The 24,312-nt window shown below is 40.4% G+C and overlaps 1 protein-coding gene across 11 annotated transcripts in view; it reads right to left on the minus strand.

Moving 5' to 3' along the window:
* RUNX2 (RUNX family transcription factor 2) overlaps nt 1–24,312 on the minus strand; it is a 359,432-nt gene that overhangs the window by 165,522 nt on the left and 169,598 nt on the right. For 7 of the 11 annotated variants that reach the window (XM_070074039.2, XM_070074031.2, XM_089333877.1 and 4 more), the window contains one exon: nt 11,396–11,569. The exons of the other annotated variants lie outside the window; for them this stretch is intronic. In XM_070074039.2, the coding sequence (XP_069930140.2) occupies nt 11,396–11,569 (174 nt within the window). The remainder of the gene's footprint in view (nt 1–11,395; nt 11,570–24,312) is intronic. 11 annotated transcript variants of the gene reach the window in all.

Here is a 24,312-nt window from a genome sequence, read left to right on the forward strand (position 1 = left end):
TGTAAATAAAACACATTAAATAAAGACATAGAAGAAGACACAAAAAGATATAAAAATCTTTCATGTTTATGGGTTGGAATAATTAATATAATCAAAAAGCCTATACTACCCAAAGCAATTTACAGATTCAGTGTGATCCCAATCAAAATACCAATGACATTCTTCTCAGATCTAGAAAAAAATTGTTGCTAAAATTCATATAGAAACACAAGATACCCCGATTGGCTAAAGCAATCTTAAACAACAAAAACAAAGCCAGAGGCATCACAATACCAGACTTCAAGACATACTACAGAGCAGCTATCATCAGAATAGCCTGGTACTGGCACATGAATAGACACGCAGACAAATGGAACAGAACAGAAAACCCAGAAATCAATCCATGCATCTACAACCAACTCATCTTTGAGAAACAAGCTGAAATCAATCCCTGGACAAAGGACAGTCTCTTCAACAAATGGTACCCGGTAAATTGGATCTATACATGCAGAAGTATTAAACAAGACCTACCTTACACCTTGTACAAAAATCAACACAAAATGGACCAAGGGTCTAAATCCATGACCTGATACCATCAAATTACCAGAGGAAAACATCAGGTAAACTCTGCAAGACATTTGCATAGGCAAAGACCTCCTGGAAAAGACCCTAGAAGCACAGGCAATAAACATAAAAACAGACAAATGGGACTATATCAAGCTAAGAAGCTTTGGCACTGCAGGGGAAGCATTCAATAAAGTAAAGAGGCAACCGACCAAATAGGAGAAAATATTTGCAAACTATGCAACTGATAAAGGATTAATATTCAGGATCTATTAAGAGCACAAGAACTCAACAACAAAACAAATAATCCAGTTAAGAAATGGATGAAGGGCATGAACAAGCAATTTTCAAAGGATGAAATAAAAATGGCCGACAGACACATGAAAAAATGCTCAGGATCATTAGCCACTAGGGAAATCCAAACAAAAATCACAATGAGGTATCACTTCACCTGAGTTAAAATGGCTGTCATCCAAAAAAAAAAAAAAAAAATGCTGGCAAGGATGTGGGTACCACAATCCACTGTTGGTGGGAATATAAAGTAGCATAACCATTATGTAAGACAGTAAGGAGATTCCTCAGAGATCTGAAAATAAATCTACCATATAACCCAGTCATCCCACTCCTGATAATTTACCCAAATGAAACGAAATCAGTATATAAAAAAGGTATTTGTACACTCATGTTTATTGTAGCTCAACTCACAATAGCTAAGTTATGGAATTAACCCAGATGTCCATCAACTGTGCTGTATATTTACACTATGGAATACTACACCATAAAAAAGATGAAATCTTGTTTTTCACAACAAAATGGATGCAACTGGAAACCATTATGCTTAGTGAAATAAGCCAATCTCAAAAAGACAAATATCATATGCTTTCTTTGATATGTGGCAGTTAATAAATACCAAAAAATGTATAGGAGTGAAACAATCATTTTGGGATATGATTGTCGTTTTAGCCCTTGTTTATACTCCTGTGGAACTGTGGTCTTCCTACTTTTTACTTGTTGAATATTATGATTAGTGGCAAATTAAGCCTGTGAATACAGATTAGATTAAAATTATGTTTTTGCAAAAACTGATGAAGAGATGGAATGAAGGGAGGGGAGTTGGGGGGGATAAAAGGAGTGAAGAATGTGGTTGTCTTCTTGGAACTGTATCTATGGAATGCATAAAATCTGTCTCTTTATATTAATGAAAAATTTAGGAAATTTAGAAAAAGAAGTATCCCTAGGCAACTAGTAAATGGGAAAGTGTGCATGTTGCACATATATATGTATACGCATATGAGCACACTGCAAAAGGTCTGTGGGGAAGATAGAACTAAAAGATAAAAATTAATTTTGGTGTAAGGAAATTTTTAAATCCAGACATAGCTCTTTCGTAATATACATTTTCCATGAAATTTTGAAGACCCTTATATCAAATTATTGAAACAGAGATGATGCTTTGGAAAAGACTAGGAGAATGAATTCAAGATGGATAGAAATGGAAAAGTCTTGGGGAAGAAGAACAAAGGGAGGCATCATATAGGAAACAGATTCTTTACACAATGAAATAGTAACTACGGGGCAGGCATTGTGGCACAGCAGGTTAAAGCCCTGGCCTGAAGTACTGACATTTTATATGGGCACCAGTTCTAGTCCTGGCTGTTCCACTTCCCATCCAGCTCTCTGCTACGGTCTGGGATAGCAGTAGAAGATGGCCCAAGTCCTTGGCCCCTGAACCCACATAGGAGAACCAGAAGAAGCTCCTGGCTCTTGGCTTGGGACCCTGCACTCACATGGGAGACCCGGAAGAATCTCCCAGCTCCTGGCTTCGGATCGGCGCAGCTCTGGCCATTGCGACCATCTGGGGAGTGAACCAGCAGATGGAAGACCTCTCTCTCTATCTCTACCTCTCTCTGTAACTCTGTCTTTCAAATAAATAAAATAAATCTTTATTTAAAAAAAAGAAATAGTAACTAAACTGAAGAAAATTACAAAGACAAGTTTTTGGAACAAGAAATTAATTTTTCTCAGAATATCACTCCTCTCTAGTTTTCTAACAGCATATTTCAGACCATCTTAAGTTAATAAGGGAATTCCAACTGATAGAAACCCAAACAGAGCATCTTTGAGAAGCTACCCTGCATGTTATGTTAACAGGCCAAGCAACATCATGACAGGTTGACCCCCAGCCCTTCACAGATCCTTCAGAACTTCATTCTTTAAAGCCATCACAGCCTGCACTCAAGTTCTGCTCTTCCTCATAAGGTGGCTGCCAAAGCTGAATAGATGTGAAACAGTGTTTACACACAGGACTTGTGATCCATTTGCAAACTAAGGCTTGTGACCAGCAACCTCCTCTAGAAGAGATTTCCTGCTATAAATGGGGTTGGCAGCAACACACACAACTAACCTGCCCAAAAGATCTCAAAGGAAGAAAATAGGGAAAGATTTCCCAGTAACTTCAGGAATTAAAACATAGCACCAAAACAACAACAAAACATAGCACCACCAAAGTAAAAGTACTTCCAACATTCTGTCTGTGAGTACGGAGCCTTCAGTTCTTTAAGACACAAGCTGACCCCAAGTGAGTAGAACCACAGTGGTTGTGAAGACTAACAGCTCACTTACCTCCCACTCTCCACACCCACACTGAGGGTGCCCTGCAGTTCTTCCTGCTCACCAACAGCCCCTGAGACTCTGATGGGCTCCTTCCCCTTCATATGCAACAGCTACCACTCCACGCCACTGCACCTCCGGACTTGCATCACATTAAAGTATCATATGGTCATTCATTACTTAAACTGAATAGTCATTTAAGACGCACAACTCAGCTGAACTTTCCCATTTCTGTTTCTGAAAAATCTCCACTAATAAATGTTCCAAGAGGGACTAGCATTGTGGCGCAGCGGGTTAAGCTGCCACCTGCAATGCCAGCATCCCAAATGAGGGTCAGTTTGAGTCCTGGCTACTCTGCTTCTGACCCAGCTCCCTACTAAGCTATCTGGAAAAGTGTATTACTTGCCACCCACATGGTAGACCTAGATGCAATTCCAGATTCCTCCCTTGAGCCTGGTAAAGTCCTGGACATTGTTGCAATTTGGGGAGTAAACCAGAAGATGGAAGATTCTCTTTCTCTCTCTCTCTCTCTAACCATTCCTTTTAATTAAATGTATAAATATTATTAAAAATAAATAACTAAAATAAAAAACAAATGTTTCAGGACAAGCACATAGAATCAGGCTGAAGAGAGCCAAGCACACATAGCCTAATTCCAACTGGCCTAAGTGGTACAAATTTTTTTAAAATTTTTAAAGGAGCACTGTTTGCTAAGGAAATACAGAACCACATAGAAGTTGAAGTGAAACCATGTGACTTCAGTCGGAGTAACTTTTGATAAGATCATTATTATTCCATAGATGTCTGGAAGCTGGGGCTCCCCCCACCAAGATATTCCTAGAAATATTAGTTTGAATACATGCTTTATATAACTGTGATTCAATCATTAAAAGCTATTATAATAAATTTCAAAGTATAAATCAGATACTCCTAATTCACCCCTTTAATGAAAATATCATCTCCGAGCAACTCAAATGAAAAAGAAATTAGTCTCGGGTCCAGCGCTGTGGCATAGCGGGTAAAGCTGCCGCCTGCAGTGCCAGCATCCCATATGGGCGCCAGTTTGTGTCCCGGCTGCTCCACTTCCTATCCAACACTTTTCTATGGCCTGGGAAAGTAGTGGAGAATGGCCAAAATCCTTGGGCCCCGGCAGCTGCATGGGAGACTCGGAAGAATCTCCTGGCTCCTGGCTTTGGATCAGTGTAGCTCCAACCATTGTGGCCAAATGGGGAGTGAACCAGCAGATAGAAGACCTCTCTCTCTCTCTGCCTCTCTGTAACTCTGCCTTTCAAATAAATAAATAAATCTTTAAGGAAAAAAATAAATTAGTCTTTTTGGGCATGTGTCACTCAGAATGTCAACTTCCATTGATGGGGAGGGCAATAACTGCCTGCTAAGAGCTGAAATCCATGGTCAATTATAATAACTCAAGTGGTCTTCAGCAAATCATTTCTCTAAGAATATATTTCTCCCTCTGTAAATATGTGCTTCTCAAAATTATTTTAAGGCTTCAGTAAAAACTTGGGTAAAAGTAGTTTGTAAGTGAAACCTAGTTGCATAAATTAAAGTTGTCAGGGACGTAAGAGGGAGGAAACTGAGTAACGTCAGCCTCCAAAGGGTGCAGAGTGCTAAAGAGCACTGGACCCTGAAGTATGGAGATCAGGTCTTAGCGTCTGTATTTGCCACTTACTAGTGTTGTAATGGAACTTCAGGGAGCTATCTCACCTCTCTGACCCTCAGTTTCCATAATAATGCCACTTTTCTCATAAAGCTAATGTAAGGAGTACATGAGTTAAATTCATTAGAACAATAAATGACACCTAACGGCAATCCAATCAGATAGATACTGGAAAAATACTATGACTAGGATAGTAATGGGTCACACTTCCTGAAGAAATCAACGTCAAGAGTCACCAACTAGGCAGGATGTAGTGGGGATACAACATTAAATAAAATGGCTTGGGGCCGGCACCGTGGCACAGCGGGTTAACACCCTGGCCTGAAGCACCAGCATCCCATATGGGCACCCGTTCTAGTCCCAGCTGCTCCTCTTCCAATCCAGCTCTCTGCTAGGGCCTGGGAAAGTAGTAGAAGATGGCCCAATTCCTTGAGCCCCTGCACCCATGTGGGAGACCAAGAAGAAGCTCCTGGTTCCTGGCTCCTGGCTTCAGATTGGCTCAGCTCTGGCCATTGAAGCCATTTGGGGAGTAAACCAACGGAAGGAAGATCTTTCTCTCTGTCCCTCACCCTCACTGTCTGTAACTCTACCTCTCAAATAAATAAATAAAATATTTAAAATAAATAAATAAATAAAATGGCTGTAGACTCTGAACTTTTTCAAAGTCTGATAAAGGAGACAGACATGCAAAGAAGTAACTGTCACCATGCAGGACTGTACAAGTTGGTATGGGAACTTGACTCAGCTTGATTATATTGGAAGAGGCTTGACAGAGGTGGCAGCATTTGGGGTAAGCTTGGAAGACAAAAATATAAATGTATTTAGAAAAGCAACACAAGGAATGGTATCCAGTGAGAGACAAAGGCATGAATTATGATAACATATTAATTTAGCATCCAAAAACAATATGCAGAAGTGTCAAGATGTACTTCTGACAACGGCCACTGCAAAAGAGGTCAGAATGGAGGGGTAAAATGTCCTGTGCACTTCCTTCTAGCATTTACATTCAGGGAAAATCAACTTCCATTGACTGCTTAAAAAAAAATTAAGAATCAAGAGCTGCTTTCAATGGAGAAAGGAACCCCACAGGGAATCATGAAACCTAGGAAAAATCATGGGGTGGGGGGCAGCTCTTCAGATGATGTTGCAGGGGAAGTTTTGTGCCTTGCTGTACAACTGAAAATGTCAAGTCTCCTTTCTCTACGTGACTGCTTTTCTGAGCTCCCCAGTTCCACCCCAGCCACGTGCTTCCAATTTTCCCCCACGTCAGTATAAACAGCACCACCAGCCTCCTTTTCCTAGGCCCTGTCTGTGTGAGGTCTCTATATTTTTAAGTGTTCAGAATACTTCTATCTCTACTGCAACCACCATCAACTCTCTTGTGCTACTACAGTATCTTCCAGAACACAACCCTCCTTCTTTCTTTACCCTCTGATAACCTACTCACCACACAGCATCCAACAGACATCATTTAAACATGCAAATTAGAAAATGTCACCCCTTGCTTCACATTCTTCAACAGCATCCACTACAATCATAACAGACTCAAGTGCCTATGGCCTTCCATACTCTCTATAATCTAGCCCCTGCTGGCTTCCTGCCATTCCCTTTACCTGAGTTTTCCACCACCTGAAGCGCCGTTCCTCATAGACCTTCAAATCTTTTCAAAGAATCTTTTCCCAACCTTCCAATCAAAATTAGCTTCTTCCACCCCTAAGCTGCTCTCTACCAATTACCTCATTTTATTTTCTAACAGCACTTGCTATTATTTGAAACTATTTTCTATGCATGCTTATTTACACTAAAATACAAGCTCCTTGTGAGTAGAAATTATGTCTGTCTTGCTCACTTGAATTAATGCCTGGCAGATAGCAGGCAATCAATAAATATTTTTTGAATAAATGAACGACAGAACAGCAGTGCATGCCCTGCCCTAAAGGTGAGATTAATGGTCCAATCCACAAAACCCAAGGCCCTGAATCAGTATAATTATTTTTAGATGTAGCTGACCAACACAGAGGCTACTGAATTAAAACACTGATTATCTTGAGAGATGCACTAATATAGTATCCTTACTCTACTATCATCATACTCTGAGTCAAAAGCAGTGGATGTTTGTGATAGACTAGGTGCTTCCTGGTGTCCAGAGGCAGGTAGCAGATATCAGAGCAATAAAGCAGTGCAGAGGAATCCATTTCCTTAGGAAGCTGTGGGGAGGCCCTGGACCCTACGGGTGGAAATCAGCCTGAAAGACTTCCACAGTTATCAGACCAGCACTACAAAGATGCAGGCCTACCTTATGATTAGAACCTTCACCTTGGGAATTGCAAGAGACATTGGAGAAGGCTAATAATTATAAAACACTAAATGCTTATGACTTCCTTCTTCAATTTATGATTTCTAATTTCATTTAAGCAATAAAATAAGACAATCTCAACTGAAGCTGAAAGGATGGAAAGACAGCCTTTAGATAAAGGTTCCAGGACTCTTTCCCAAAGAAGACAACATAGCAACCTTGAAGGACGCATGGTATCTTATTAATAGAGACTCGTAGAGATGTAGCAGTCTCAGTAAAAAAGAACAGAGGGAAAAATATGTACTCGAGGGTCAACAATATTATAGCCTGGGTCACAGAATGTGGAGCAGGAGGTTTGGGAAGGGTAACTAACTCTTCAGTGAGATTCTAAACCAAGGACAATACTTCTCCCACATATTACCTGGGCCCTAAAAGCTATTTGTGATAGACCTGAAATTATACTTACTAAGTAAACAAGAAAATTACTCTAGAGATTTAAAAAGTAAATCTATTCAACTCACTTTGATATTATTGCTGCTCTGCGTGTTTAGGGTTTTTCCTAATCATTTGGGTCACAGTAGAACTCTGTACATCCTTGGTTATGGGCAGCCACTTGTGTTATCTCACTAACAATATGAGGCCATTTAAAGAAAGTTACATGCCTCATTATTCCTGTAAGCCAATCGAGACCTTAAATACCTCTTCAAAAGGAAAAAGATAAGTAAAGCTTTTGCTTTTGCCACATCAAGACTTCTGCACCTTAAGACAAACATGATGCATCTGCCTCTTCTTTTGATTTTCTCTGGGAGCTGTTATTGACAAGAAAACTACCTAATGAGTTCTTCTATTATAATTCTCTATGCTCAGGCTAAATGGTTTTATAATCTGCATAAGGGTAGCCTATCACCAACCATTATCTGGGAGTCTGTAAGATATGTTCTTTCCATATTAAGGGGCACTCCACTGCAATTGGTTTTGTTCTAGTTTTGCTTATGCTGAATGACAAACTTACATGTTTCAGAACTCAACAACTTCTGAGAATAACTGACCATGCAGGGGACACTGCCATTGGTGGTGACCAAAAATTCTCCAGCTCATAAAGCAAACTCATTAGATGAGATAGCAAGAGACTTCCAGACCCAGGACAGGCAGGGTCTGTGCTACACCCCTCATAAGCAGGAAGCCGCTACAGAAGATATGATGATTCTACACCCTTCAGCATCCCTAAGATCAAGGTCTGGAATCTCTGATGGGGGGAATGATACAGGCAAGCAGATAGGATTAAATCAATTAGATTTGTGAGCTGGAAGACCACACCACCTGTGTGATCTCACGCCCCTACCTGACCCCACCTGCCAATCAGACAACATAACCACTCCCCTTTGGCAGTAAATAAAAGGCCTGGAGCATGGTGGGCCTGCCCTTGTTGTCCCGTGCCTCCAGGTACATGGTCTTCTGGCCACCTTGCTCTCTGATTTCCTGCCTGCATGCTTGCTTCACATGGCTCCCAGCCTGCTCTCTGCCTGGTATGGACCTAACTTAGTTTCTAGACTTCTTTCTCCCCTAAATAAAGCCCTCACTTTCCTGCATATTTCTCTCACTGAATAAATGCTAAAAACTAGCCAGCGCCGCAGCTCACTAGGCTAATCCTCCACCTTGCGGCGCCAGCACACCGGGTTCTAGTCCCGGTCGGGGCGCCGGATTCTGTCCCGGTTGCCCCTCTTCCAGGCCAGCTCTCTGCTGTGGCCAGGGAGTGCAGTGGAAGATAGCCCAAGTGCTTGGGCCCTGCATCCCATGGGAGACCAGGAGGAAGTACCTGGCTCCTGCCATCGGATCAGCGCGGTGCACCGGCCGCAGCGTGTGGCCCGTGCCGGCCGCGGCAGACATTGGAGGGTGAACCAACGGCAAAGGAAGACCTTTCTCTCTATCTCTCTCTCTCTCACTGTCCACTCTGCCTGTAAAAAAAAAAAAAAAAAAAAAAAAAAAAAAAAAAAAAAAAGCTAAAAACTGTAAAAAAAAAAAAAATAATAAAGTTAACAAGGCCAAGACTAAGTAGAGATGGCAAGCATGTATGTGTACATCAGCAAATTTGGAAAATTTGATATGAGATTTTAGACCCAACACCTTGTAGTCCTACAGATGTGGGGAGGAGAGGGGTAGGCGGTTAAAAACTTGCATCCCGTATTGGAGTACCCAAGTTCAATTCCCAGCTCCAGCTCCCAGGTAACACAGACCTTGGGAAGCAACAGGTGGTGGCTCAAGTACTTCATTCGCTGACACCCACATGGGAGACCTGGACTGAGTTCTTGATTCCTGGCTCTGGACCTGGGCCCAGACCATTGCAGGCTTTTGGGAGTGAACCAGTGGATGACCGCTCTCCTCTTTCTCTCTCTCACACACACTCTCTTGCTCTCACTCTTGCTCACTATCTCTCTAAAAAAAATTTTTTTAAAGAGAAGATTGATCTATAGATCAATTCTACTAATATTAATACTCCCCCAAATTAAGAGCTAATACTCTCATAAAAATTCCAAGAGGCTATCAGTACCTAGAAATGTTTGTTTTATACTTTCACTTTAAGAAATATATCCAATGTATATGTACACTTCTCTGCCACTAATTTGCCGTGCAACTATAGATGAGAAATTTCAGCTTCCTGAGCCTCCCACAGGGAAGAGAATGAGGAGTAGCTGACAAAGGAAGAGGATCCCTGTCTGTAGGGATAGCCACACTCCTGATCTGCTCAGCTGCTCTTCTGACATTGCTTAAAACAATAAGTCATTAATATAACATGATTAACAAGTAATTAAAAATTAAAACACAGAAATCAAACATTTAAATAAACCAGTGGTTGCCAAGTCATAGAACCTCTATTCACACACACACACACATATAAAGAGTTTAAGGATTACTATAAATACAAACAGACAAGATAAAACAAAGATAAGCCTTAATCAATAATCTAAAGTCCACTACCTTAAATGTAGTAGCACCTATAGCTACAAACATATAAGTCACAAGTTAAAGTGAATTTCACCCTTGCATTTTTATCAATTATAAATGTCTAGTGAACATATAAATGCTTATATGCATATAAATGTTTTATATTGGCTAAAACATGGACTTCTTTACAGATCTCTAATCTTTTTCCTTGATGTAGATATTTGATTCTCTTCAGTGTTTGGATATTTTTATTTTTATAACTATATTATTTTTAATATATACTTATGCAAAACTATATATTCAAAAATATACATATATATGTAAACTAAAATCTGAGTTAAATATACAAGAATGCTTTTATATAACACGGGCAGCAGAGAAGAAGTGGGTCAATTAGATTATAAACAATTACACTTTGAGACCATTAAGAACATTCAAGATTAACCATTATAGGTGAAAATCTAAACATTAAAAACGATTCATGTTGAGGGCTTTTCTATGTTTTGTTTTGACTTATTTTCCTTCTGTTCTAGTCCACCTCCACCAACAATAACAACTAGATGGCACCGAGTTCCCTTCAGCTCTCAGTACTTTTTGATCTGAAAATTAAAGCTCTATGATGACTGACACTCTATTCTATCACCATGTTCAAAAAAGCAGCCAAACTAGTCCTAAAATAAGGTCTGCTTCTGCACAAATGAGACAGGAAAAAAAAAAAAAGAGTTGGGGATATTCACATCATCTTTAAGAAGAAAGGTAAAGTAAGGAGCTCACTAGAATATATACAGAGAAATGTCACGTGAGGTGTCAGAGCTAAATGTGAATCAGAAGTGAATTCTGTCTGCCTAATGAGTTCCTTACTGACCAGGCTTTATAGCAACCAATGAAGGCTTCTCGGTAGCTCTGAGAAATTTTCAAGCAAACTTAATGAAACAGTTATACAGATAAGGAATTTAAGCCCAAATGTGAGACAGTAATGCTAGTTTTCTAATAGTGAGGATGTGATGTTATCTCCTGCACCATCCGGATATAATACAGAAACTTAAACAAACATTCTCCCCCAAAAAGCAGTCATTACCATTCCATCAGTGTGTAGACTGACATTGCTGCAGAGTGCAACAATGGTATAAGTTTCCCCAAAAATTTTACCCCAAAGTTATTGAATATTCAAATTTTTATATAAAAAAGAAGTTAGTATCCTCAAGTCAATTATTTAATAAGCCATTTCCCAGCTCCAGGAGTTTCGCAGTGAACACATCTCATCTGGTAGCCCCTCACCCCCAGCCTGCCAGTCTGCGCAAGTGAAACCTAGGAGTCTGTCTTACCTGTAATCTGACTCTGTCCTTGTGGATTAAAAGGACTTGGTGCAGAGTTCAGGGAGGGCCGTGGGTTCTGAGGCGGGACACCTACTCTCATACTGGGATGAGGAATGCGCCCTAAATCACTGAGGCGGTCAGAGAACAAACTAGGTTTAGAGTCATCAAGCTTCTGTCTGTGCCCTGGAAACAGCAAATCATAAAATAAAAGCATATTAATTAGCTGAACAATTGACCATACTAAATAGATATGTGAACATACAAACTGGAGGTTTAAGGCAAGGAATCATCAATACTGGTATTTATAATGATGTGTCTATAAATGCCTTCCATTTCTAATTGCTTGATAATCATTATCTGGTGGCAAGCATTCCTACTTCTGTTCTACAAATGGGGAGCTAAGGGTCCCAGAGACTCTGTGCCTTGGTAGAGCTCACGAGGAAGTCCAGGTGCCTCCTCCAGGCCTCTCAGTGAAAGGATGGGAAAGGTAGATGTGAACTGGGCAATGTTTGCTTGTTTCATGACAGAGGAGGCTGCCTCTGAAAGCTCAGAGAGTTCACGCATGTTAGACACACAGCCAGAGAGCTGGGGCAGAAACAGAGACAAACATTTGCCAAAGGGAAATTTCCACCATGATCACAGTAACTTTTTCTGTTTTATGTTAAAACTGTCCCTTACTGAAATCTTTTTCTAACTTTCTAAACGAACAAATAAAACTCAAACCTAGAACTTTAAGAAGTTAAGAAAAAAAAACAGAATATGGTCAAGGAAACGCAAATTTTCTAGAGGAATCTGGATATTTCATGATATGTCAAAGCCCAAAAATGCATAACAAGCTCTGTTAAGTCTGAGAGAATGCTTTTTTACCTTAAATTTACTGCTGTGGTTTTGTAAAAGAAACTGAAAAATTTTCGTCAGCTAAGCATGTAAATTTGAGTCTGTTTAAAAAAAAAAAAAACAACTTCCTATCCCTCTTCTAGTTTATTTGAATCTAAAACCTAAGGAAATCCTGGATAGTAAATAAATAAGTAAACTGAAATATACCCAAGGTAATAAGACTTCTTAAAAGTCATCAAATCATCCTTATCAGATGAGTATAGTGTCTTCACGCAATATAACAGAAGAGTATCAGACACTGCATGTGACATAGTTATCTGGAACTCTGGAGAATGGCAGTGTCATGAGTTAGTGCAATGCTTGATACATGAACAGAAATACAGTGTAACTCCCTGCCCTCAGATTCTGTACCAGTGAGGCCCTAGTACATTGTCCCAATAGCTAAGTAAAACCATTAAGTGACTGAAGCTGATTCCAAGAGCCACTATGATGATGACTGGATTCTGAATTTGTCCACTGAAGAAAAACTAAGGGGAATTAGGATTATCATCCATAAAAGAAAAAAAAAAGCTTGAAGGAGAATTATTAAAAGCCTTCAAGGTCGAGAATTCCTCACTGCTCCATGGGTGGTACAAACACTCTATTTTCCACTTAAGCAGGACAAGAGGAATGTATCAAGAAGGGTTAAATAGAACATTAGAATTTCCCAACTATAAGCTGTCTTCATAAGACAAATTCCTTATTTTATTTGCCCCAAAATGTATTTTCCTGTCTCCTTTTTCATTGCCTACCCAGACCAAAGAAAACAGACAGGAAGCCAAGGCTTGGTAATATGAGTGTAGCTGTCTCCACGGCCAAACATGTTCCAACTGGGCCCATTAACTGAAATGCACCCACCACCCTATTTCCTGCCAGTGCAAGTATTGGGCATCTGCTACAACAGAGGGACTGGACCTAGTAGAAAAATGATTGGGAAAAACTAGGGAAATTCATTGTTTAATAGTTGTTTTCCCCAACATTTATGAATTTTTACCCAGATTGCAAAGAGATTTTAAGACCCAAAAGAACTTTTAGAGGTGACCCAAAACAGTTCCTACCCCTAGCAAGTAAGGTGTCGGCAAATAAAGAAACCAAGGCTTGCAGAAGCAGAACAACTGTCCTGTGGTCCCCAGCGATTGATCCTGCGGTCCCCAGCTATTGATTAGGATAGTTAGTCTAAGTTGACTGTCTATTCATCATGTGATTCCATAAGTGTTGCTTTCTAGCTTTATCTCTGTTTCCTCCCACAACTGCTATGGAAGACTAAAAATAACCAGAATGTAGTAGAGTAAGACACCTAATAGTAAGAACTAATTTCAGTGAGGTGCCACGGCTGGTAGTAGCAGCAAGGATTCAATTACAAAGTTAATAACTCACCCATTACCATAAACAAATGGTTGCTGCCTGGCTCACCAGCTCCCACCAATACATTCTTCCAGGTATAACAATTGGGAAATTATATAGTATTTATAACAGCTAGGACCCATGGAGTCTCTCTGTCTCTCTGTCTCTCACACACAGTGTTGGTGTTGTATTGATACAGCTGTAAACATTAACAAGAAAACTTATGGAATTGTCCTTGGAAGTTTTTTTGGTTTTTTGTTTTTTTTTTTAAAAAAAACAGGCCATATTTTTGGAATGGCAGATTCCCTGAGGGCTAAGGGGAGGGCTACGGGAACTTGCATGGTTCCTTTATACTAGGACTTTATGTGGGCCATGGTTCACAAGAAAATTTAATAAGTTTTCCTCTGATTTGTACATTTAGCCTTTTCATTAGATTTTCATGGAGGCTGAATAGATGTGAGCTCAGTATGTGGATAGCTGAGGGCATTTTTATTTTCTTTTAACCCAGTGCTTTAGGGAGCAGTAGCAGGATGTAGGGCACATCCACAGTCAGCCTAGTTTCCCAGAGCTTCTATTCAAAGAGATCGGACCCTGATGACACCCTCCCTTCCCTTTTCAATGGTCGCTTCATCTCCCTTTCCCTCTTTGGTGCTTACACATCTCAGACCCCCAGCAAAACCCTTGCCGATCACAGTATTTTAGTTCTCATCATTCCCTGTGGTTGTTCATTCTTTGGAGGAAATCTGCCTTGACTGCAAGATGGGGCTCTGTGGGAAAGGGTGGCTTTCCTCCACCTGCACCTCTGCCTCCGGCTCTTCAGACAGGTGGTTGGAAGTAATGCAAGGTGACTAGGTTGTGCATATTTCCATGTGAATTTTTCTATTATTAATGTTACTGTGGTTGTTTTGAATAAAAATTCTGAAAGAAAAAAAGGAGGATGTAGGCATGAATAAAGAACTTGGAATAGCACTGGAAAGTGTGACTAATTTAAGAACAGGTAAAATTTTAAAGCTTCAATGATCTTTTGGAAATTACCTTCAAAGAGAGCTACCAAGACTCTACAGACATCAGGGAACATCTCTCTGTGGATGCATATATACAAACACACACACTCTTCCTGAAGATAACTGCCCCTTCACAGCAACCACTGCAACCACAAGAAAATTCTTACAGTACAACAAAAAGCAAAACCCAAACAGGTTCTTCATCTTTCAACCATGACAAATACCCACTACCGCTAAACCACATCAGGGTAACACTCAAATGACAGGCTGAAAGAAGATTTCTTAAATCCTCAGTACCAAAGACATCTTCAGAAATCAAGAAGACAAAAGACACATTGACTTAAATTCAGGACAGGATGCCCTGTCAGGGTGCACAGAGGACAATCCTCAAAGGTCCAAAGAGTAGATCTTCCAAGTAGCAGAAAGACACAAAGAGTGGAAAACTCGGGTTTTACCAGAGACTTTATATGTGCAAGCTCAGTCCTAGATCCACTTCTCTAGCTGTCCTTTCTCCCTACAGCAGTGGACCTTCCACCATGCACAGATAAGATTCCCTATAAAGCTTCGAAAAACATGAATGTATAGGCCCCACAATGGATCTAAGTCTGAATTTATGGAAGAGAATCCTGGGAAAAAAGTTTTATTTTATTTATTTTACTTTTGAGAGTGAGAGACAGACAGATAGAAAGAAGGAAACAGAAAGAGATGGAAAAAGAGTCCATCCATTTGTTCACTCCTTAAATGCTCACAACAACTGGGGCTGGGCTGGGCTAAAGCTGGGAACCAAGAACACAATCCAGGTCTCCCATGTGGGTAGCAGGAGCCCAATTTCTTGAGCCATCACCGCTGCATCCTTTAGCCTGTATTAGCAGGAAGCTGGAGTCAGGAGCTGAAGACAGAGTTGGGAATTGAACCCAGGGACTTGGATATGGGACATAGGCATCTCAAGCACTACGCTAAATGCCCACTCTCAAAGGTTATAGTCTAAAAGTTCACCATGTGAACCAATCCCATGTAGCCAGAGTTAAGAACACTGCTCAAGATGGTCTCAGTCCAATGCATGAACTGAGATCTATGCACACCAATGCCTTCCCCGTCTCTGGGTGAATCTTGATCTCTGTCCTGAGCTGCAGATTGTATGTCCCACTGCCTACTTGATATCTCCCCTGGGATGTCTCAAAAGTATCTTAAATGCAGTATATTCGAGATAGAATTCTCGATTCTTCCCTCCAAAAAAAACTATTCCTCCTTAACAGTCCCCCATTTCAGTAAATGACACTATCCACCCAACTGCTTAACTCAAAAACCTAAACATTTTCCTTGATTTCTCTTGATTCCTCACCTCCCACATTTAATCCATTAGCAAGTCTCTCCAATTCTATCTTAATGCTATATTTCACATCTAGTCAGTTCTCTCCACCTCTACTGCTATAACTGTAGTCCAAGACCCTATCATCTCTCTGAGTATCTAACATGTCTCCATTTCAGTTTCCCAACTCAAGAACCATCCGTCTTCCTGAAATGCTTCTTCCCTGATTCTTTCTCTGGCCTGTTCCCTCTTATTCCTGAGACCTCAGGGTGAATATCACCTTCTACAAGAGGTCTTTGCCTGCTTCCCATAACCAAAATAGGTTCCCACCCTCCCACACGTGCCCCCCCTCTTTATGGTGGCTATAATATGTAATTTTCTTTGTGTATTTATTTGTTTCTTCTGCCAGCTAAATCCCTCAGAACTCAGTGTTATGTCCTGTTCACAGCCTACTTCAGTGCCAGCTATATAGCAGGTATTCAATAATTATTTGTGCAATAAATGAGTGAATAAGTATTCTCCTCTTTTAAACAAAGGCCTAATTAAAAGACATTTTTCTGGCCCAAGATATCATATTACAACACTATCTTTCCCCACTCCCACGCTCCCCCCCCAAAAAAAATGCTTCTCTTCTTGTTAGTCAATCTAGTGAATCCAGGGGGCAAAATCTTTCCTTAGAGAATGCCTTTTATTGGTGCTTCCTACAAATTTTTACTAAGGAGCATTCATTTAAGAAAAGCTTTCTTTAATTCTGAAAAACCCCACTCATTCTTGCTGTAATTCTTAAGGTTTGTTGATAGTGATTTAGAATCAGAAATATGAAAAGGGCAACAAATTTTCAAGCAATGCACTTCCTTTTATGGATAAGGACCCTAAAACCCTGAGAGAGGATGTGACTTGCCCAAAGTCACTCAGTTAGTGGCAGGACTAGAACTCAGGTTTCCTCTTTGCTGGTCCAGTGGTCTCTTCTCTCCTGTTGCCAAAAAAGCTTGTTTTAGATCTTACTAGTGTGACAGTGGTTATTCAGAGTAAATCATGACCAAAAATGAATTTTAAATGGAAAAGAAAAAAGTGGTTTTCAGAAAAGATTTCCATGAAAAGTTGAATGTGCTTGGCTGAATATGACTTCTGTTGCAATAAATTCACAGACACAAGAAGAAAGCATGATCAAAAGGTCACAGCATTCACACATTCTTAGAGCAAAGACCCAAAAGGAACTGTTAAGTCACTAAGCAAGTTTAGCTAACCATCCCATTGTTCCCTACCCACAATGCTAGCAGTACTTCCATTATAACTTCTGCTTTCAAAAAATCACACTTCTGAAACTGGTATATAGAGGCTCTGAAAATATGGTCTGTGAACTACAAAAATAAAGTTGCCCACTTTTATAAAAGTTGACTGAGAAATGTTTAATAACTTTGGAGAGCTACCTGGCCCCCAGCCAGAACCTCACACTATGTAAAATATCCACAACATAATGCACTATACTAGTTAGAGCATTTCCCCTGAATGATGCCAAGATACACATATAAAAGAGCAAAATAAGAGGGGCTAGCATCGTGGTACAGGGGGTTAAGCTACCACTTGCAACACTGGCATCCCATATCAGAGCTCCAGTTCAAGTCCTGGGCTATTCCAATTCTGATCCAGTTCCCTGCTAATGTGCCCAAGAAAGCAGCAGAAGATGGTCCAGGTGCCTTTGCCACCCACATGGGAAGCACAATTTGACTTCTGGGCTCCTGGCTTCCGCCTGGCCCAGCCATGGCCATTGTACATATTTGGGTGGTGAACCAGTGAATGAAAGAGCTCCTTCTCTCTATTTCTCTCTCTCTCTCTCTCTCTCTCTCTCTCTCTCTCTCTCTCTCTCCATCACTATACCTTTCAAATAAGTAACTCTTCAAAAAAAATAAATAACAAAATATTGTATTTTTCACAATGAGTTCCCTAAGGAATACCTGGTTCACCCTACTAAGGCACAATACAGTAATTCTGCTGATCATTAGGGCATGCTGTGAAGCAACTCACCTTTTTATGGTAGTGTCTTAAATTGGTTTTAAACATTCACTTCTTTAATAAGGCATCTATCTGTAGTACCCTGGGTACCATCAAAATGCAATTTTTAAATAAAGTTTAAAGAAAGAGCTAAAACAGCATCAGTAAGGAATCAGAAGCTTGTCCACATTCAGACTAGTTACTCCAGCCAGCGTATACTGGGTTTCTACTCTCTGTGAGTCTCACTAGGCAATGTAAAGAGGGGACAGAAAAACATGAAACAAAACCACTTGCCCCAAAGAGTCACAATCTAGTGGGGAAGACAGGCAAGCAAAGAAAGACTATGGAGACAGAAACCACTGAAACACAAACACGGGATCAAATGAGAAATTTGAATATGGACTATTTTAAAGCCTTAAAAAAAGCTGTGGTTTTTGTGACTATGTAAGAAAACGTCCTCATTTTTGAGAAGGACTGACATATATCTCAAGGTTAAATGTCTTGATGTCTGGTATTTCCTTGACAATATTTCTGCAAAGCAGATGGAGCAAGTATGGCCAAAAAAACAGTAATGTGATGAGTAGATGGGACTTTATTAGGTATAACCTCTATTTTCATGTATATTTGAAATTTTTCATAATAAAACATTTAAAATTAATAATAGAGTGCTATAAGAAATACAGAGGATGGGGCCAGCACTAGTTAAAGCCCCGGTCTGCAGCACCTGCATCCCATGTGGGTGCAGGTTTGAGTCTCAGCTGCTCCACTTCCTATCCAGCTCTCTACTATGGCCTGGGAAAGCAGTAGAAGATGGCCCAAGTCCTTGAGTCCCTGTACCGGGTGGGAGACCCGGAAGAAGCTCACAGCTCCTGGCTTCGAATTGGCATAGCTCTGGCCATTGCTGCCATCTAGGGAGTGAACCAGTGGATGGAAGACCTTTCTCTCTCTCTCTGCCTCTGCCTCTCTGTAACTCTGCCTTTCAAATAAATAAATAAATCAGAAGGAAGGAAGGAAGGAAGGAAGGAAGGAAGGAAGGAAGGAAGGAAGGAAGGAAGGAAGACAGGGTAGCAATTAATTTCCACCAGAAGGAAAGAAGGAATTCACTAATAAGACCATTATGTCTTAGAAGGTTGAGTAGGCTTTTGATAAGCAGAGAGAGAAGGAGGAGCTAGCTGGAGAGTAAAATCACAAAATGATAATAGGGCTTGCATTGTGGTATAGCAAGTAAAGCTGTTGCTTGCAACACCAGTATCCCAAATTGCGCCAGTCTGATTCTCAGCTGCACCACTTCCAATCCAGCTTCCTGCTAATGTGCCTGGGAAAGCAATGGAAGATGGCCCATCTTGGGCCCCTGCACCTATGTGGGAGACCCAGAAGAAGGTCCTGACTCATGGCTTCGGACCAGCCCAACTGCAGCCATTGCAGCCATTTGGGGCTTGAGCCAGCAGATGGAATATCTTTCTCTCTCTCTCTCTCTATTTCACCCTCTCTATATATAACTCTGCCTTTCAAATAAACAAATATTTTTTTAAAAAAAAGAAACATGAAAGTAAATATCTTATGAAACAAGGTGATGCTGTACATACACACATGATAGCAATCCAAACAGAGGCACACCATTCTCCAATGACTGCTCTAGTCTTACTCCTACACATTATTTTTTTTTAAGCTTTGCAATCCATATGGGAAATTGCTCTTTAATAACAAATGTTCTGATCAATAAGATGATACTTTGGCAGTCCACGAGCCTCTATGGTCATGCATTCAGGCTTCTGGTGGAAAAAAGTGACTGGGGAGACATTAGCTAACTCTGCTGTCATCAAGTAAGAGATACAATGAAATCTGGTCCAATACTCCAGGGTTCAAGCCACAGGATATAACAGTTTAAGAATGTTGTGACAATGATTATTGGAGTAAAAAGGAAGAGAGGAGAAAACTTTGCACCAAAATTATGTTTCAGAATAAATTGGTTATGCGTCAACAGAATTGCTATTCCACAGCAGTTCCAAGAAAAAAATTATAAGACCCTCTGGTACTATCTCTCTGTCTTGAAAGCAGTACACAATGCTATATGTTTACAGCAACAGGTTGACTAATTTTAAGATCCTAATCCAATTCCTAAAAAAGTAGTTGAAATTCTACTACTAAGGATAAACCTTGGTATACCTCAGGGAGTTTAGCCAGTGGTTTCCAGCAAAAGCAATGTAACAGGAAGGATTATACAGACTCAGGTGGGTTCTTAGGGAAGCCATGCAAAGTTCTGATCCACACATTGTGACTACTGAAGCGCTAGACTAAAACCCTTGATTTTCTGCATTCCTACACACATGTGAAAACACCACTGAGGGACATGAAACTCCTTTCTGTTTACATTTAGATAATAGCATTTCACCAGTGGTTTGTGCAAGCCTAGAAATCAAAGACCTATAGATTACAATGTTTAGTTGAGCCCTTTGCCCTTCCCCACCCTCCACCACAAATGCTTCTCCTCTGAATTCCTTATTCCCAATAATGCCAATATTTTCTAGTTTCTAAGCCCCCAAATCCAGCAACCTCCTTTCCTAGACCCCATTATCCACTCAAACCCATTCCTAAAGTCTCTTCCCACCCTCACTAAAGCCACTCCTACCCTCTAGTCTGTGGCTCATATACCACAGAAACAGTCTGGAGTTTTTAAAAGGGCACTGACTAGTCCTATGACCATGGGGAGGGATTTAATGGAATTCTGTAGGTCCTAGTTTCTTCAACTACCAAAAATGAACGGTTAGCTGTCCTTTTAAAGCTCTTACTGCCCCCCAAACCTTAAAATTCACATTATTCAACTTAAGCTTAAAACATTTCATTGTCTTCCACTGACCATGGCAAAATAGAGCCTTGAGCCCAGCAAACAAGGCTCCTATAAATGGGGTGGGTATTTATTGTCATTCTCATTCCAATGGCTATAATTCCATCACTCCTAATCTATGCTCTATCCATAATGGTCTATTCACCATTCTTCAACGAGGCCCCATGTCTCTACCCAAGGCCTCCCCTCTACTTGGACCACCCTCTCCCCAACAATTACATTTGGCAAAACCCCACCCAAGTTTCACCTTGGTTATTACAGTGTTTTGGTGTTTTCTGTCTCATACATCCCTCTACTTTATGTCAGCAACCTGAGAACACCTATAGCTGTTTTGCTTGTTTATTTGTTTTAATTTTCATTTATTCAAGAGGCAGAGAGGGAGAAAGCTACAGACAGATCAACCAGGCTTCCATCTACTGCAACAGACAGGACCAAACTGGGGCCAAAGTCAGGATCTGGGAACAAAATCCAGATCGTCTATGTAGGTGGCAGGAACCCAATTACCTAAGCCATCATCACTGCCTCCTAGGATCTGCATTGGCAGAACAGGTGGAGTCAGGAACTAGAGCCAGGAATCCAACTCAGGTACTTCACTACAGGGTGTGGGCATCTTAACTGCTGGGCTAAATGCATGTTCCTACTACTGTTTTTTGTCTACTGTACATGTTTATGCTTAAGTGCAGTAGGTATTCAGTAAGAATTAATTTATTATAAAGTAATAGAATATATTTTTACGAAATCACAAACCCAATTATCTTAGATTTTCCTAGACTTGACTATGAAACCCATGCAGAGGAGTATCATGTTCTATCTCTATCACAAACTTAGAACGTAGGGCCATACAGGGGAGGTATACAACAAATGCTTGCTGAATTAATAAGAACATGGATAAGCTTAAAATTATCTTTCCTTTTGTCCAGAAAAGGCAGAAGGAAGGGAGGGACAGGGTGGGGTGGGGGTGGGGGTTTGGAACTGGCTATTGGGAAACATTTCCCACAGTAAAATTGATGAGTCTATAATCTTTGCTGGGAAAGGCTGCTGAGTCATCTTTTTCTCCTAAGAGTATACTGTCTGGTTCAGGTCAAAAAGCTATTTCTGGACTAGAATAATGAAATAGACTAAGAAACTGTCTTCATGTTTAAGGCTTCTAGCCCCTCTTGAGCCACTGGAAATTAACAGCCATGCAATATGACACAGCACAGCTCGTGAGAGGAGACAGCCCTAGAGCAATGTTAGTGTGTGGCTTCAGACAGAGGACCACAGATCATAAACAAAGCTCCTTCCAGGAGATTCTTCTCTGATGGCATTTCAAAAATGAGCTAACAGAGCTTCTCTCTAAGGGCCCCTCTTAATATATAAACCAATTGCTAAAAGAAAAAAAAATCATAATCACTACCACATATCTTCAAGAGCTCCCTTTCAGCCCTTGAACAGAGTCAGGCATGCAGGATTCAGAGTTTGTCAAGAAAGAAGAGAGGAAGAGCAATTTCACCCAAGAGAGGTCTGAAGCCTTTCCAGTCTCTTGGGTAAAACATAATTATGGGAAGAAAAATATAATCTACTCAAGAGACATAATTACATAGTTAAGCCATAGACTCCATAGAAATATTCTAGGAACTCCAGTTCATAGGGGAAAAAAAAATGCCAAAGCTGAATTTGCTTTCTTTTAATAATAAAAGGCTCCAGTTTAGATTAGGGAAAAAAGTTTACTCTCCAAAAACTACAATTAGATGTGTGTGAGAGAGGACTGAAGGCCTGTCCCTTTCAAGATTTAAGCCACTATAGGTTAAGATATCTCCATTAGCATACAAATGAAATATTGCAAATACTAATTTGCACACATATAAATGCAAGTTGCTTTAAAACTTTTAGGTGTTAGCTTGTGGCATATCACAACAATCATAACAAACAAGCATAAAGTATCTAGAAGGAAGGTCAGGGCTCTCAGACTGTGCCTGTATCAGTCACACATCAGGGAGTAAATTCTAACATACATGTAGGGCATAATCCCTTTCCTTGAAAAACTGCACTCAAAAAACTTGAGACATATAAAGAAAAAGGAACTCGTGGGAGATAAAAAGAGAAAAAGGATTTAAAAATGTTTAAGAAAGACCAGATAAAAGTATGGTAGAAATATACAAGAGGAGATGTGAGTAACACGTTTTGCAGGCAGGGGAAAAAAGAGCTCACAGGGAAGCCAGCTGAATTCCCTGTAGCCCCTCTCCCATGCCCTAATATGTCTCTGACCTGCTATGCTCCCTTATCCCCAGGTCCTCTCAAACTTTTTCATTTCAGTCCTGCTACCCTTGAACCCATTCTGCCTGGTGTCTCCTAGGGATCCTTCTTTTCCTTCTTACTCCCATCAAAGGAAAATTATATACATGAAAACTTTCCTGAGCTGGAGAATACAGACTTCACCAGACCTGGTTCTCCACGTTAGAAAAGTAATGGACTCTCAGAAAACTACTGTGACTTTCCCAATTCATGGAACAAGGAGCCTCAGCTCCTCCCAGAAGAAACTAGGCTGCCATGGAAGGAAGAAAAAGAAAAGCTGAGAAAAGAAACTCAAAGCACAGAGGAGCAAAAAGTAGAGAGGCTGACTTCAGAGATTTTATTATATTATAGGCAGTCTTTCCGACTCCGTGCTACCACAAGACATCTTGTTCTCCTGCTAATTACAAATCAACATCCACAGCCATCCTGGGCCATCTGACTCTTCATTGCTCCCTTCACTTTCTGGAAAATGAACAAAAGATCCCTTTCTCTATGTCTACTCTTCTCTCCCAAACTTCGGTAAAACTTGAGCAGTTTAGTTCCAAAAACATTCCTTTTGTCTTCTTTTACTCTGATACGTTCACAAAAGCCACAATTCTTTGTGTTACTAGCACTTATAGAGACCCCACTGAGAGATGTGAAGATTTCTTTTTTTTAATGGTAAGGTTTTTAGCAATGGAAATGGTAGTTTCCATAGTCAAACAAAAAACATCACTGTTTATTTGCCAATAATCCAGCTAAACATGGATGGCATTATTCTTCAAAGAGTACAGTGACAACTAGCCTACAAACGGACTGTCACGCAATTCTTGGTTTCTGGCTCAATTTCCTTAGCGTGCAATCCTCTCTGTTTCTCTTTCATTATTATGGTTTTGCGCATATGTTATGTGAGAGAGAGAGACAGAGACAGAGAGAGACTGATTTAAGCAATGAGAAACACTACACAGAAGTAACTAAAAAGTGCAAAGGGCTCCTCTTTAACGTTTGCTGCTATATCAGCAGAACATCATTTTCAATTTTCCTGTTTCTATAACAGGAAGAAAATGTTAAAAAGTAATAACCAAGGAAAAAGGCAGCCAGCTCTTGCAGCCTGGTCTTGCTGTGCTGAATGGCAGGGAAGATCACAGAGGAAGAAAAAAGAAAAAGAGAAAAAGGGGTGGGGGGGATTTTTTACTTAAACTGGACCTGGTCCAGCTGGCAAAAAGGGGTGGTTTTCTTAACGCTTGCGAAACCTGATTACTTTTTTAAAGGAATGAAGAAGAAGGAGATGTAAACACAGCCA

The sequence above is a fragment of the Oryctolagus cuniculus genome, chromosome 5 (assembly GCF_051225735.1).
Source record: "Oryctolagus cuniculus isolate XC-2025 breed Fujian yellow rabbit chromosome 5, ASM5122573v1, whole genome shotgun sequence".
Classification (NCBI taxonomy): Eukaryota; Metazoa; Chordata; class Mammalia; order Lagomorpha; family Leporidae; genus Oryctolagus; species Oryctolagus cuniculus.